A 16,419-nucleotide genomic window follows, 5' to 3' on the forward strand; every position below is an offset into this window, starting at 1 on the left:
TATATATATATATATATATATATATATATATATATATATATATATATATATATATATGCAGGGAAAATACATACATATACATACACAACAACAAAGATACAACAGTTGTTTTGTTAAGTGATGTTGTGGAAATGTGGAAACTTGGCCAGTATAGTATGTTTTTGCCCATCAGGGTGAACATTTGTCAAGTGCTGCATATGTACCTTCACAAAACTTTAATGATCAGATACTGCCCTCATGTGGCAGGAATGAATAGTGAGCGCAAAGTCCTAGATAAAATAAACACAAGGTCCACTTTGGTTCAACACCCATGAGTTATCACAGACCGGGGGTTTATTTCGACAGCTGTCTGTTTATTTTATCATCTTATAATGATGAAAACAAGTACATAACTCAGATAGTTCACAGTGAGGGCAGGATTTTTTTTTCTTCCAAATTAAAGGCACACTAACTGTGAAATGCTCTTTAAAACTGATGTTTAATAGACTCTTCTTTCCCCCACTTTATGCTCATAACTGGTATTTTAAACATAAATGTTTATGATCTGACTGTATATTCCTGAATGTCTGACAGTTTAAGAAAACCCTGATAAAATAACTTCACTGTTGGCTTTAGAGGGTGTTAAAGCATTAAACTTTAAATAAAAAAATGAAAAATTCCTGAGAGATGTTTGTGGTAAATGATGGAATTTGCCATCAGAGGGAAACAGAGTTCTCAGCTATTACAGTCTGTTCCCAATTATTCAGGTCATATACAACAGGAACAGATGATAGGGCGACTGGATCAGGTTTATCCAATGTCCATAAACTCTCATCTATACAAATCTAACAGATTCTTTGCAGCAATCAGGGCCAAATGTTCAAAAACTGTCCATGAATTATGCTTTAGTGCATTACTTTCTTTATGTGTCATGAAACAAAGCCTCAATTCAAAAAGCTTCTTTTTAGCAACTTCTTTAGGAAAAAAAGGAAAAGAGCTTCTGATTGAGCGATGGCTCATGTATCCAGTCTGGATAGGACAGTGTGATTGGCTGGCACTCACAGGCCCTTGTTGAAGTAGATGTAACTGACACGGTCCCCGTATTGAGAAATGATGGAGTCTCTGAGCTCAGGTTCCAGCTTGGTAACAGCCATAGAACTGCAAATCAATGTGCAAATGACTGATTAGTCTGATATGGCTCAGAGACATATGAAAGGAGCTTTTTTGAGAAAGATAATGGATTAATGGGAAAAAAAAGTTGTGTGAATAAGCTTCATGCCATAATGAATCTGTGAAGCTCCAAAATTGTCTGCTCTAGTCACTTATGGCAATTCAAACTGCCTTGGAAAGTGGTGAGTATATGCATTAAAAAAAATTACAAAGGTTTGGGGTCAGTAAGACATTAAGGCCTGGTTTCACAGACAGGGATAGGTTAAGCCAGGAGTAGGCCTTAGTTAAATTAGGACATTTAAGTAGCTTTTTTAAAATGTGCATCTTGTGACAAAACAATGGCAGCATTTATTTAAAATAGAAATCTTTTGTTGAAAGACATCATTTACTGTCACTTTAAATAATTTTAATGCATCCTTGCTGAATGAAAGTATTATGCCCGGTTTTCAGTATTATGTATTAAGTATTATGCAAGTTCCTTAAATATAAGACAGCTCAAATGCATTTTTTTATGCATTTTAGTCTGGGACTAGGCTTAAGCCTTGTCTGTGAAAACCAAGCATAATACTTTCATTCAGCAAGGATTCATTAAAATGATTTAAAGTGACAGTAAATTATGTCTTTCAACAAAAGATTTCTATTTTAAATAAATGCTGATATTTTGAACTTTATAAAACAATTGATTGATAATAAGAAGGAATGTTTCTTGAGCACCAAATCAGCATATTACAATGATTTCTGAAGGATCATGTGACACTGAAGACTGGAAGAGTGATGCTGACAATTCAGCTTTTCCATTACAAGAATAAAATACATCTAAAAATCTATTAAAATAAAAAAAATGTTCTTTAAGACTGAAATAATATTTCACAATATCACCGTTTATACTGAATTCTGATCGAATAAATGCAGCCTTTTAAACTTACCGACCCCAAACTTTTGAACGGTAGTGTATATTTGAGGCGCTACTTTAAAGAGATACTATCCCTCTAAAAAAGATGCTTTATATGCAAACTTTACCATCTCTGAGGAAACAGTGAACACGCTGCAGGCACCATGAAGACCAGACTGTGAAGCAGAGTAAGGCATGTTGTCATTTCTTCTGCTGCTCATATATTTACCATATCAATCGTTGCTATTTTCATAATAAGAAATGTGATCACTTACAATACGCCAACCATCATGACTTGCAGTGGCCCATGAAGAAATGTGATTTTCTGCAACAGATTTAAAGAAACGAACAAATGCAAAGATGTTATATAAAAAGCATTAATCTATAGCTAGGCGTTTCTAGCCTTTACAGACCCAGGAATCCCAATATAAAATAATGAATGATAACAAATAAGACTGTCTTTGTATCACTTTATAATAATTTTATTTGAAAACATTATTACGCTACACATTGCACATTAAATCATTAGCTAATGTTCATTCAAATAGTTAGAAGTGTCATTAAATTCTCTGGATCAACAGCAATATTTGTAACAATTATTGACCTGTATGCATTGATGATAACTGACAGTTATATGAGACCAACTCAACAGTCGTTGAGGGCTGAGAGAGAGTGAATTTATAACAGAAACACCTGCAGATCATAAACTGGCTATTTCATTGCCTCTTTATTCCATTGCGTGCTCCTTGGACCTTAACACTCACCTGCATGAATCTGTATTTTTCCAGCCTCTGCATAATAATGGGGAGTATGACTGGAAAGAACAAAGAAAACGGCTCAGGATTCAACATTGACCGCTGGGTGAGGGCTGGTTTATTTTAGCACTGAGATCTGATAACGCTGGCCACACTCTCTGCACTTACTCATGCCTGGCGCTGCCATGGTAACTCGAGAGATGACCACCTGTGTGATGCCCTTGACAGCTGCTTTCTATGACAAACACAGACAGTATACAGTATTTATTCAGCAACTTAAGAACAGAGAAATGCTTAAAGTGTAGAAAGACATCTGATCATTAAACTGATTATTATAATCACTAAACACATTGAAATCTGTTTAAACAGATGGTTCAGCTCATAAGTTTACATACTCAGGCATGTATGATGCAGTGGCTATAAATGATTATAATAATAAAGTATTAAGGACATTATGTAAAAACTATGTAGGCATTTAAACGGGCATTTGTGTAATTTCTGTTATTAATTTTCAATTCAATTTAATCTGGAATATATGCAGCTTCAGAGCAGTACTAAATAAAGAATAAAATGTTTTATGATATATCATTTTGTAGAAATGATAAACATCTTACAGATTCTGCAAGGGGAATGTTAAGAGCAGAAATGTAACTACTTTCATCATGGGATGTTAGTTCATGATAATGATAATAATCTGTTACATTTATAAAGTGCTTTTCTCAGCACTCAAAGCGCTTTACATATGGAAGGGGGGAATCTCCTCAATCACCACTAATGTGAAGCATCACCTGGATAATGCGACGGAAGCCATGTTTATTTTTATTTATTAATTTATTTGGATATAATTTACAATGCATATTGATGAACGTACAATATAAATTGACGTAAATACGCCGGATTTAGCACAATGCTAATTTCCATCCGTAGTCCCAGACATGTAAAAGAAAAGAAAAGGAAAAAAACAATACCAAACAGACGTATAGAGCTAAAAAGAGTTAAAAGTGCCTACTGCCTATGCTTAAATAAAGTGCTTGTTATAATAATTGTTTAAAGTGCGTATTTTAAAGTGCCTGTGCATAGACATCCTAAAGTGCTTATTATAAATGTGCCTATTTTAAAGTGCCTATGCATTGTTCTTACCTAATGTTCAGAGTTTTGATTGTTAGTCAGCCATCTTTTAAGATGTTTCTTAAACGAAACAAAAGTGGGGCTACCTCTAATTACCGTTGGCAGAGCGTTCCAACTTGTGCAGCCTTTAATAGAGAGGCCGTTTTGTGCAAAAGTAGACTTTCTAAAGTGTACTTCACAATCCCCCCCAAGTAGTTGACCTAGTACTAGTCTCGCTGTTTCTATTTTTGATAAAATCCTCCAAGGGCGGTGGGGCCATTCCATTCATTGATCTAAGACAGCTACTTTTAAATACTTTGAGATTTTCAAAACTTAGGAGTTGATACTTCTCTAAAATTGAACAAAGGTGAAACAACTGTGGTTTCATATTGTCACATGCCTGTCCTGTCTTGTGCTGCACATGGGTGTTTGTTATGTTGGGCCATGTGCTCGTGTCTATTGTCTAGCCCCTCCCAGCTTGTTATTTGATTATTGGTTAATTTATCCCACCTGTTAGTCTCATTACCCTCCTTTGTTTGTTCCCCTATTTAGCTTCCTTGTGTTTGTAGTCCTGGGCTGGTTCGTTGTCTGAGTTACCTGTTCCTGATGTTCCTTCCCGCTGGCTAGTTGTGTCTTGAGTTTGTATCCTATCTGTTTGTGTGGAATAAATCTCCTCTGCATTTGAATCCTCGTCTCTCGTTCATTCAGCCGTGACAGAACGAACCAGCCAATATGTGGATTCAGCGGAGTGAGGTTTTTCCTCAGGGAGAGGAGAAGGGATCTTCAATCTCCTTATTTGAGTACTTCGCCAGATGCGGTCAAAGGACTTGGGAGGAGGAGAGGACCATGGCCGATGACGATCAGCGGAAAGGAGAGCCTTCACCACTGATCCCGAGACGGAGGAGGAGGAGAAAGACTTCCTCCATGCCTGTTCCGGTGGTCCCAACTCCGGTGGTCCCAGTTTCGGTGGTCCCAGTTCCGGTGGTCCCGAAACACAGGAGGAGGGAAAAGACTCCTTCTGTAACTGTTCCGGTGGTCCCGAATCCAGTGGTCCCAGTTCCGGTGGTCCCAGTTCCGGTGGTCCCAGTTCCGGTGGTCCCAGTTCCGGTGATCCCAGTTCCGGTGGTCCCGAAACATAGGAGGAGGAGAAAGGCTCCCTCCGTAACTGTTCCGGTGGTCCCAGTTCCGGTGGTCCCAGTTCCGGTGGTCCCAGTTCCGGTGGTGCCTGTCGAGCCTGTGTCTTCGGACAAGGTGGCCGCCACCGAGCCTGTTCACGTCACGCCTGCCGAGCCTGTGTCTTCGGACAAGATGGCCGCCGCCGAGCCTGTTCACGTCACGTCTGCCGGGCCTGTGTCTTCAGACAAGATGGCCGCAACAGAGACTGTTCACGTCACGCCTGCCGAGCCTGTGTCTTCGGACAAGATGGCCGCCGCCGAGCCTGTTCACGTCACGCCTGCCGAGCCTGTGTCTTCGGACAAGATGGCCGCCGCCGCGAGTGTTCACGTCACGTCTGCCGAGCCTGTGTCCCCTGACAAGATGGCCGCCACCGAGAGTGTTCACGTCACGCCTGCCGAGCCTGTGTCTTCGGACAAGATGGCCGCCGCCGAGCCTGTTCACGTCCAGTCTGCCCAGTCAGAGACTGCTCACGTCACGTCTGCCGAGCCAGAGACTGTTCACGTCCCGTCTGCCCAGCCAGAGACCGTTCAGGTCACATCTGCCCAGCCAGAGATGGTTCAAGCCACGTCTGCCCAGTCGGAGATAGATCGGGAGATGCCCATTCTCATGGCCGGGGGGGCACTGATCGGCTATTTAGAGCGTTTAGCTCGGATCCTGGAGACGCCCTTCAAACCTCCAGTGTCTGTTCCTGAGCCGGAGCCAGTGTCTGTTCCTGAGCCGGAGCCAGTGTCTGTTCCTGAGCCGGAGCCAGTGTCTGTTCCTGAGCCGGAGCCAGTGTCTGTTCCTGAGCCGGAGCCAGTGTCTGTTCCTGAGCCGGAGCCAGTGTCTGTTCCTGAGCCGGAGCCAGTGTCTGTTCCTGAGCCGGAGCCAGTGTCTGTTCCTGAGCCGGAGCCAGTGTCTGTTCCTGAGCCGGAGCCAGTGTCTGTTCCTGAGCCGGAGCCAGTGTCTGTTCCTGAGCCGGAGCCAGTGTCTGTGCTTGTGTCTGTTTCTGTGCCGGTGGTGCCTGTTCCTGAACCGGAGGTGTCTGTTCCTGAGCCCTTAGTGACCGCGACACTAGCCATTATGGCCACAGCCATGTGGTGTGTGTGGGCTACGCACACACTTGGACCGGTGGTGTCTGTTCCTGGGCCGGTGGTGTCTGTTCCTGAGCCGGTGGTGCCAGTTCCCGAGCCGGTGGTGCCAGTTCCAGTGCCCGAGCCAGAGGGGCCAGTTCCAGTGCCCGAGCCGGTGGTGCCAGTTCCAGTGGTGCCAGTTCCAGTGCCTGAGCCGGTGGTTCCAGTTCCAGTGCCTGAGCCGGTGGTACCAGTTCCAGTGCCAGTTCCAGTGGTGCCAGTTCCAGTGCCTGAGCCGGTGGTACCAGTTCCAGTGCCAGTTCCAGTGCCTGAGCCGGTGGTGCCAGTGCCAGTTCCAGTGGTGCCAGTTACAGTGCCTGAGCCGGTGGTACCAGTTCCAGTTCCAGTCCCTGAGCCGTTGGTGCCAGTTCCAGTGCCAGTTTCGGTGGTGCCAGTTCCACTGTCAGTTCCGGTGGTTCCAGTTCCTGAGCCGGTGGTGTCGGTGCCAGTTCCTGAGCCGGGGGTGTCGGTGCCAGTTCCTGAGCCGGTGGTGCCAGTTCCAGGGCCAGTTCCAGTGGTGCCAGTTCCTGAGCTGGTGGTGTCGGTGCCAGTTCCTGAGCCGGTGTCGGTTCCTGTTCCTGAGTTGGGGTCGGTTCCTGTGCCATGGTCGCTTGAAGGGTCGTCTACTTCCTGGTCTCCCGAGGGTTCGTCTCCGCCGTGGCCGCCCGATGAACTGCCGTCTCCGCCCTGGCCGCCCGAGGGAAAGTCTCCGCCCTGGCCGCCTGAGGGAAAGTCTCCGCCCTGGCCGCCCGATGAACTGCCGTCTCCGCCCTGGCCGCCCGAGGGAAAGTCTCCGTCCTGGCCGCCCGATGAACTGCCGCCTCCGCCCTGGCCGCCCGATGAACTGCCGTCTCCGCCCTGGCCGCCCGAGGGAAAGTCTCCGCCCTGGCCGCCCGAGGGAAAGTCTCCGCCCTGGCCGCCCGAGGGAAAGTCTCCGCCCTGGCCGCCCGAAGGAAAGTCTCCACCCTGGCCGTTTGCACAGCCTGCCCCGTCCTGGCCTCCTGAACCCTGTGGACCACTCTGGTGTCCCAGACATTTTTTTTCCCCTGTCCCGCCCTGGTCTGTCCCTCCCGTCCCGCCCTGGTCTGTCCCTCCCGTCCCGCCCTGGTCTGTCCCTCCCGTCCCGCCCTGGTCTGTCCCTCCCGTCCCGCCCTGGTCTTATGGAGCGTCTGGTAGCCGCTCCGTAGGGAGGGGGTAATGTCACATGCCTGTCCTGTCTTGTGCTGCACATGGGTGTTTGTTATGTTGGGCCATGTGCTCGTGTCTATTGTCTAGCCCCTCCCAGCTTGTTATTTGATTATTGGTTAATTTATCCCACCTGTTAGTCTCATTACCCTCTTTTGTTTGTTCCCCTATTTAGCTTCCTTGTGTTTGTAGTCCTGGGCTGGTTCGTTGTCTGAGTTACCTGTTCCTGATGTTCCTTCCCGCTGGCTAGTTGTGTCTTGAGTTTGTATCCTATCTGTTTGTGTGGAATAAATCTCCTCTGCATTTGAATCCTCGTCTCTCGTTCATTCAGCCGTGACACATATCAAATACCTTAACTGTTTTTTCTGTAGAGTTGATCAATGGGTTTTAGTGTAGTGACACCAGCAAACGACCAGATTGTGAAGCAGTATTCGATGTGAGAAAGAATCATACAATGAAGATAGGATTTAGCAGCCTCTGTTGTAATGAAGGGCCTGATTTGTTTGTAATTTTGTAAATTAAATGTTATAGCGTTGGTTACCTTTTATTTGTTTTTTGAAAGTGAGGTTTGAATCCAGCATAACCCCAAGGTACTTGAACTGAGTTACCAACTCCAATTCCTCTCCTCCCAAAAAACACAGAAGATCTGCTTCTTGTTGGTGGTTGTTTGGTGGACGTCTAATTGTCAAATTTTACAGTATTTGGTTTCACAGGGTTTTTTTGGTGTTAAGAATGAGACAAGTTTGACTTAACCAGTTTTGAACTTTGGTTAGTGCAGTTGTGAGATTTGTAGCTAGATTAAAATTTTAATTGTGGTGCCCACAACACACCAGCATCAGTTTAACCTCAGTTTAACGTCTCATCCGAAGGACGGTGTTTTTTGACAGTATACTGTCCCCATCATAGATATGTAGTCGGCGCGTCCACCATCTTGGAACGGTCAGCGTGTCGTCACTCAAAGTGACAATCAATAATGCCACAACATTGCGCAGCTTCTGGTTGTGAAACCACCGACATTTAAATTTCTGAAGATATGGGATAACCTTTCACAGGTGAGAATGCGTTGGTTTGTGTTTTTATATGTATTAACTCAATATTACAGGGTTTTACTATGGTATATATACAGACCCTTTCCAAAAAATGTGAATATCATGTCAAAGTTTATTTATTTCCATAATTCCATTCAAAACGTTAAACGTCCATAGATTAGAGATTCAGGGCCCATATCTTAAACGATTTCAAGTATTTAGTTGTTTATTTGTACATTATTTGGGCTTCCAGCTCATAAAACCCACGAAAACAGGATTTCAAAAAATTTGAATATTACATGAAATCACACAGTAATTGCACAGTAATACCATGGTCATTGAACCAGGTTTTGGTTCTTTCGGCAGTGTGGGCAGGTGCAAATCCTGCTGGAAAATGAAGTCAGCATCTCCATAAAGGTTGTCTGCTGAAGGAAGCATGAAGTGGTCTGAAAATGTCCTGGTAGACGGCTGCGTTGAGTGGACAGCACAGTGGACCAACACCAGCCGATGACATGGCTCCCCAAACCAACACAGACTGTGGAAACTTCACACTGGACTTCAAGCATCTTGGATTGTGTGCCTCTCCATTCTTCCTCTAGACTCTGGGACCTTGGTTTCCAAATGAGATGCAAAATTTGCTCTCATCAGAAAAGAGGACCTTGGTCCACTGTGCTTTATTAAATCCAGAGTCAACGCAGCCGTCTACCAGGACATTTTCAGAACACTTCATGCTTCCTTCATTTTCCAGCAGGATTTGCCACACTGCCAAAAGAACCAAAACCTGGTTCAATGACCATGGTATTACTGTGTAATTACTGTGTGATTTCATGTAATATTCAAATTTTTTGAAATCCTGTTTTCATGGGTTTTATGAGCTGGAAGGCCAAATTATGTACAAATAAACAACTAAATACTTGAAATCATTTAAGTTGTGGGCCCTGAATCTATAATCTATGGAAGTTTAACGTTTTGAATGGAATTATGGAAATAAATAAACTTTTCCATGATATTCTAATTTTTTGGAAAGGGTCTGTATATATATATATATATATATATATATATATATATATATATATATATGGTCCCCATCACTATACTGGGGCATTAGGACCCACATAGACCACAGGATGAGCACCCCCTGGTGGCCTCACTAACACCTCTTCCAGCAGAAACCTAATTTCCCTGGAGGTCTCTCATCCAGGTACTGACCAGGCTCAAGTTCAACCCTGCTTCGCTTCAGTGGGCGACCAGGCGAGAGCTGCAGAGTGATAGCTGCTGGTTGCATCACCCTCATACAACCAATAATTGTCCCTCACCCTTGAGTGGCCCAGTTTATTTCCATCTTCATCGGTCACAGCAATGCCGTTCAAAATCTCCCTATATAGGAAAGAATAAACCTGAATATACTAATATCTAGACATGTGAACCTACTGAGTAAGACCCATCAAAACTACTAGAAATTAAAAAAGAGGGTCTCACTGTTGTCTCATCATTGGAATGTTCACACAGTTAGCAGCGGCCACGGCAGCGAACGGCACCCAGCGGGCCACCAGTGGAGGAGCTTTCTGAGGAGATAAAGGTTAAAGATGCTGAATTAGAAATGGATGATGTATTACCACTGCAGATAAGACTGTAAAAACTGATAAGAGAGAAAATACTGATCATGGAAAACTTTTAATTCTTTTTACTTTCATTTGGTATTTAATATACAAAATTATCACAATTTTCCAGTAGCACCTCAATGCAGTACACAAGATCCGAGGGGAGGAGTCGTATCTTATATAAGGGGTGGAGATTGGTAGGTTTAGGGGTGGAGATGGGTAGGTTTAGGGGTGGGTTTAGGGATCTGGGGGTGGAGATTGGTAGGTTTAGGGGTGGAGATGGGTAGGTTTAGGGGTGGGTTTAGGGATCAGGGGGTGGAGATTGGTAGGTTTAGGTATGTAAGGTGGGAGGAGTTGGATTTTATCCGACTCCTCCCCCCGGATTTTATGCTCTGCAGTGAGGACCATCTCCAATTTTGTGAAATACAATTACAATTTACAGTTACAACTGGTTTCTTTTTAATATATTTTAAAATGTAATTTATTCCTGTGATGAAAAGCTGATTTTTCAGCAGCCATTACTCCAGTCTTCAGTGTCACATGATGCTTCCCTTAAGTGTTAATTTAAGGTTGGGTAATACCTTTGTGTAGAGGTTCAGCCCCACTGCAGTGGCCAGCGCTGTGCTTGTTGCCGTCACATAAGCTACTCCAATCTGCCTGGGCAAAGAAGATACACACAACACAACCAAAACCCATTTCTGTTACTGAAGCTTATCTGTTATTTGAAGCTCCTTTCCAGACATCTGTTAATAAATCGCTAGATATCATGGGACAGTCACATTTTAAGTGGTATACACTTTGCATACCTACCATATGACCCAATTCTTCTTATAAGAGAGCAAAGTTCATGGAAAGAAACAAGTCAAAGGAACTTAACTTACTTTGGTGTGATGGGAGAGGCAGCATTGCGATTGGTGTAGTTGACCAGAGCGTTGAAAGACTGGTTAACCCACTGCCAGAACACTACAGCAGGAACTGTCCTACATGACCATACAAAATGATTGGTTAATCTTTATAATAAAATAAATATTAGATTTAATTATAATACAAACAAAAACATTTTAAATGCTGACCTGTAAAACTGAAGCATGAACCCTGTGATGGCCATACCTCCAGGCACCTGAAATGACATTCTCCCAATCAAGTTCATCCTGTCACCCGTGTCGGGGTGAAATGCCGAGTCATACAGCTTTTTGGCATAGTGTAGCTGCTCCTCGCTTGTGCCTGGAGGAATAGAGCCAGCTCTGAGAGAAAGAGGAAGGGACAGAAAGTAAGAAACAGGAAGAAAAGCATAAAGATAACCTTCATCAGATCAGTCTGTTTCTTCACCTGCAGCTCTCCACTAACACTTTGGCTTCATCTAGTCTGGAGTCAGGTAGCACTACTGTGCGCCAGTCAGTGATGTTGAAAAAGTGTTTGAGACGGCCCATGAACGTGGATTGATCCCAGCGTGGGGCGTCGATATCAAAGCCCTTCATAGCTTCCATGGTTGTCTCTCTCCTTCCAAAGAGCCTGGGTAAAAACAAAAAAAACAAAGCATGAAAAAACAAATATTCAATACATCAATGGTTTCCAGTTCCAGTCCACAGAGAACAGATCAAACTAAGGTCCATAGAACGAAAATCATGTGACTAAAGTCATGTGATCAGACTAAAGTTGTCTGAAAGTGTGTTTAGCACAAATCAAATGCAATTTTTTTGTATTCACAAAAGGTGAAATTATATTATTGGGTGACCTAAAAAATTTGGTCTCATTTTATCTCCCCATTGTGATATATTATTTTGTTTCTAACTGGTTTCTCATCTAACAAAGCAAGCTATCTCCAAATGCTATGAGAAAAGCCAAAAATCAAAGCTCTCACGGTGAGGCCAGCTATACAAACAGAAGTATGGATATCCGGCAAAACAGACCAGGGCTGCGTTTCCCAAAAGCATCGTAAGCCTAAGTTGATCAAAAATCAATTACCATCAATGGTCTCTACGATCAACTTAGGCTTATAATGCTTTTGGGAAATGTCTTGACTAGTAAAATCAAAAGCTGGACTCCTGAGTGTCTGACCAACTTATCATCATTTTAGTTCAAAATGAAACTTTTACATAAAAAGTAACTTTTCACAAACAATATGGCTGTTTAAAAAACTGTTTAAATATCCTTACACTGCAACATCAAGTGTACTTTGCATTAAACAAGTAACATGCAGATTGTAATGTATGTATTATCAAATGTAAAGCAATGCATGAGCAAAGCAGGAGATGGTGGACCAGATTTGACATTTGTAACATCACTATTTACAGCAGTGAATTGAAAGCACAAGTGCACAAAAGGCAACACACAAAACAAGCAGGCAAAGACTGATTTTCAATAGGTCCAAACATGTCAAGACAATTTTCATTCAAGTAATTTGTTTCCTTACTGGTTTAACCTGATTTACTGGTATTTTAACAGAAAGATGTTTAAAACATACACTCTAATTAAAATAAAATATCACCAAACTAATACAACTATGCACAGCTAACTATACAAACTAGGCTGTTACCAACAAGCTTAAAGGAAAACAGACCCCGCCATGTCATTTCTAAAGTGGCATAACAAAGTATGCGTGCGCTTTTAAAACATAAATAATTATCAAACATTAAGAAGCTTTAATTTTCATAAAACCAGCCCTGCGTTAAAATGACATAAGAATCATGCAAAGTAGAAAGGCTGTAAGTTGTCTAGCAGCTTGCATCAGTTCATGTTCTCTATACACAAGCACCCGGATATGCGCTGCCAAAACAAATCAGACAAAACCATAAATATCAAACATGCCACATTAAAATACCTTTATTTAGCGACTTGATACTCTTGTTTATATCTCGTGGCGCTGCAGCAGTAGTAAAAAACAATGAAGTGATGATGTGGGCTTGCAACAGTAGACGAGCACGTGGCATTCCATCGTCCAATCCCTGAAGAGAAGAATCTCCCTCCCCTTACACGAGAGATAGGAGGAAGTCTGGCTCATTTCCGCGAATCGAACAGTAGCTGTTCATGCTCTAAGTCTAAAATGTTTCCAGTAAAGCATTTCTAACGTGTGTGCACAAATTACTTGTATTATACTTTCTACTATTTAGTTTTATTTTATTATTTATATATATATTTTTTTAAATTTACAGTTCTATTTGCAGACGAAAAAAGCTAAAAGAATTTAGAACCACAGTTCACTCCAAATGCTTATTACAAATCGGACTGTCCGAAAGAGACGACTCTCTCGGTTCAGAGTGAGTCGTTAGCTGATATGAATAGCGTGCTTTTATATTTTTCTATATATTTATATTTACGTTATGTAGAAATAAAATACTATAGAAATTGTAAAATTTGTAAATGCTTGCTTTTTCGAAATAAATTATTTAAGGAATCGGATCAGATTCGTGAACAAATCGTTCAGAGCAGGTTCAGTTGATTGATTCAAAATTGAATTGATTCAATTTTGATTGATTGAATCAAAACTCGTCGTGTATATTTCTATACATCATTAATACAGTACATCACATTAATTAATCTGTATGTACATAAACCATCTCATATGGATTTGGTCACTGAGTTAGTAGGTTTTAAAATATATGTTTTTATTTATGTATCAAAATATATAATTTATAACGTTATTAATTAACATTAAAATGTATACTTTGTTAGTTTAAATCATAGTTTTAAAACAGTTATCAAAACTAAAATGTTTTTACCGTGAACTACGTCAAATTGCTCCTTTGAAAATGCACGTAGGTATTGCGTACTACGTCACCCTCTCTTCCCCCTAGTAACCCTCCGCGGCGTCTCAGGGAGGCAGAATCACAAGATGGTGAGTTAAAGCGCTTACAATAAACGAATTATTACCTGTAGACGTTTTTGTTTGAGATTCAACATTATACACCCCGTCACATTGTGAAATCCAGTCATGTTAGCCGTGTTGTCCGAGGAGAATTGTGGGTTTTCTGTGTAAATCGAGTGACATTAAAGATGAGCAGCGGTTCTCGGTCGTGGATGAGATTAGCTTGCAGGACTGTTTAAGTGTCACGACTGTTCGAGAATCGCTTAAGCAAATGTTATGTCTCTTTTTATGCCTATTTTCGGGGGAAACTACATCAAAATGTATTCTCTACACTCCGTTAGTAATAATTGAGTCTCTTGAAACCTGTTAGTTTGTTGATGCTCGTGCGTATGACGTCATGATGCAAGCATTGCATAAACTCATAGCATTGTATAATCTGCGCTATTTACTTGATTTTTAGGGTTTGTTATCAATTTTACGGAAATTGAAAAGTACCCCCGACCAGGAGGTGCGGATATTGCTTCTAGGGTTGGACAACGGTGGCAAGACCACCTTACTGAAACAGTTGGCATCTGAAGACATCACTCATATTACGCCAACACAGGTGACACACATCTCAGAAGAAAGCCAATTAGATTTAATGCATATGCAAAGCAAATGACTGGATCGCTTATGTTTCTTTTTTTGTTCTAGGGTTTCAATATCAAGAGCGTCCAATCGCAAGGATTCAAATTAAATGTGTGGGATATTGGTGGTCAACGAAAGATCAGGCCCTACTGGAGGAACTACTTTGAGAACACAGATGTACTGGTGAGATCATCCGTCCGATTAACAGTCATCCCACAATCCACTGTAATTCCAAACACTTGTTTAATTGGATCTTTTTGATTTCAGATTTATGTCATTGATAGTGCAGATCGCAAAAGATTTGAGGAAACGGGACAGGTGATGCTTTGTTGTTATGATTGATTTGCTATTCCAAACTATTTCTGCTCTCAGTGTTTAAATAAGTGAATTGATCTGCATGCAGGAGTTGGCTGAATTACTTGATGAAGAAAAGCTGAGCGGTGTCCCAGTCCTGGTGTTTGCAAATAAGCAAGACCTGCTCACAGCAGCTCCTGCGTCCGAGATAGCCGAGGGTTTGAATTTGCACACTATCCGAGACCGAGTGTGGCAGATCCAGTCGTGTTCTGCCCTCACCGGAGAAGGAGTCCAGGTCACTTTAGTACACATATTGACAGCAAAATTAGACATTTTGTCCATTTTTAAAATTTTGAGTAAATGACTCAAATGTTGTGTTTCAGGATGGCATGAACTGGGTCTGCAAGAGTGTGAACGCTAAGAGGAAATAGAGATACTGTGGCTTTCACCCTGAACGTCCAGAGGATATATAAAAGTTCATGAGTTTAAAAAACTGTCAGTAGGTACAGAAAATGAAGGCACCCCTTCAAAACTATTTAAACTCACTTTTTGCCTCTCCTAATGGGTCTGCTATGGTCCTGTATTCATACAATGAGTTCAAGATAATAGTATCCTTTCTTTTAAACTCAAAATTAAGAATGTACATCCATGTGATTTCACATTATAGTCAACCATGATTCATTTGAGGTTTCTTTAGTACATTTCAAATCTTAATTCATTCTGCCTTCGTTTCTTGAGATGAACGACTTGTGTTTTTATAATAAACGTTATAGTTATTTAGTGGAATTTGTTAATGAGACATTTGTAGAAGTGGCAGCCTTCATCATTCTTGGTAGTTATTCTAAGGTCATTTCTCCTGAGAGTAACAGAGATACGAATGAATTTACGGTACGCAAATTTAGAAACATCAGTATTTACAGAAGAATAGGGGACCATCGGCAGGATATGAAATACATTTTTGATAATTAAATGTAAATAATGTTCCACATAGCAAATTATTTTCTGCATATATATACTGTTGAATTGTACAAATCCAGCATTTAATGATTTCTTAGAGCTCTATACTGTAAGTGGCCTGTACAGCTGTAATCTATACACTGACGAGTACAAGAGGAAGTTTGTGATCATCACACCAAGATTATTTCTGTAGTGTCTACGAATGTCATGTTGTGTGTGAAATTGCTGAAGCATACTAAGTAAAACACTGAAAATATGTGCAAGTGTGAAGTTTTATTGGCTGAGAATTGTTTTAAGTAATCATACAATTATGTTTCTGTTTTATTTGTTTTCTTTATTTGATTTGAAATGGAGTCACTGCACCAATGCTTATACATTAGGATATCTGTCAGACACACACCCTCACAACATATGGTGTTGACACAGGCACAACGACACACTTCACATACACCTACACTCACATGATATTGCTTATTATCCAATACCATTCTAAAACCATATGGTGTATTGTTGTGTGCTATTGCATTACCAGTTAAAGGCAAATTTTAATTAAAAAAACTGTGGTATAGGTGGCACTATTGACCATGTTTACCATACTGGTATTAATTTGTTAGTTCAGTTCCTGATTTTCTATTATTCACTGGCCTTCCAATGGTAAATAAACAGTACTGTGCAAAAGTCTTAGTCCACCATTAGATTTGTTGTTTTAGCAATGGTATAATGACCATACA

The 16,419-nt window shown here is 41.6% G+C and overlaps 2 protein-coding genes across 2 annotated transcripts; one reads left to right on the forward strand and one right to left on the reverse strand.

The window, feature by feature from the left end:
• Positions 1-298: 298 nt before the first annotated feature.
• sfxn2 (sideroflexin 2) lies at positions 299-13,032 on the reverse strand. Its single transcript, XM_081393197.1, has 12 exons — positions 12,827-13,032; positions 11,335-11,517; positions 11,079-11,249; positions 10,887-10,985; positions 10,587-10,662; positions 9,884-9,969; positions 9,721-9,781; positions 2,965-3,031; positions 2,806-2,855; positions 2,317-2,366; positions 2,170-2,217; positions 299-1,137 (listed from the first exon to the last, which is right to left on the reverse strand). Exons 2-12 carry the CDS (start codon positions 11,490-11,492, stop codon positions 1,038-1,040), a joined length of 966 nt encoding a protein of 321 aa, XP_081249323.1. The 5' UTR covers positions 11,493-11,517; positions 12,827-13,032; the 3' UTR covers positions 299-1,037.
• Positions 13,033-13,531: 499 nt separating this feature from the next.
• arl3b (ADP ribosylation factor like GTPase 3b) lies at positions 13,532-16,064 on the forward strand. The gene is made up of 6 exons (XM_081392361.1): positions 13,532-13,840; positions 14,271-14,414; positions 14,504-14,620; positions 14,705-14,755; positions 14,841-15,026; positions 15,115-16,064. The coding sequence occupies exons 1-6, from the start codon at positions 13,838-13,840 to the stop codon at positions 15,160-15,162; spliced, it is 549 nt and encodes a 182-aa protein (XP_081248487.1). The 5' UTR covers positions 13,532-13,837; the 3' UTR covers positions 15,163-16,064.
• The last annotated feature ends 355 nt before the right edge of the window (positions 16,065-16,419 follow it).

Source organism: Scardinius erythrophthalmus, assembly GCF_964197995.2.
Source record: "Scardinius erythrophthalmus genome assembly, chromosome: 18".
Lineage (NCBI taxonomy): Eukaryota > Metazoa > Chordata > Actinopteri > Cypriniformes > Leuciscidae > Scardinius > Scardinius erythrophthalmus.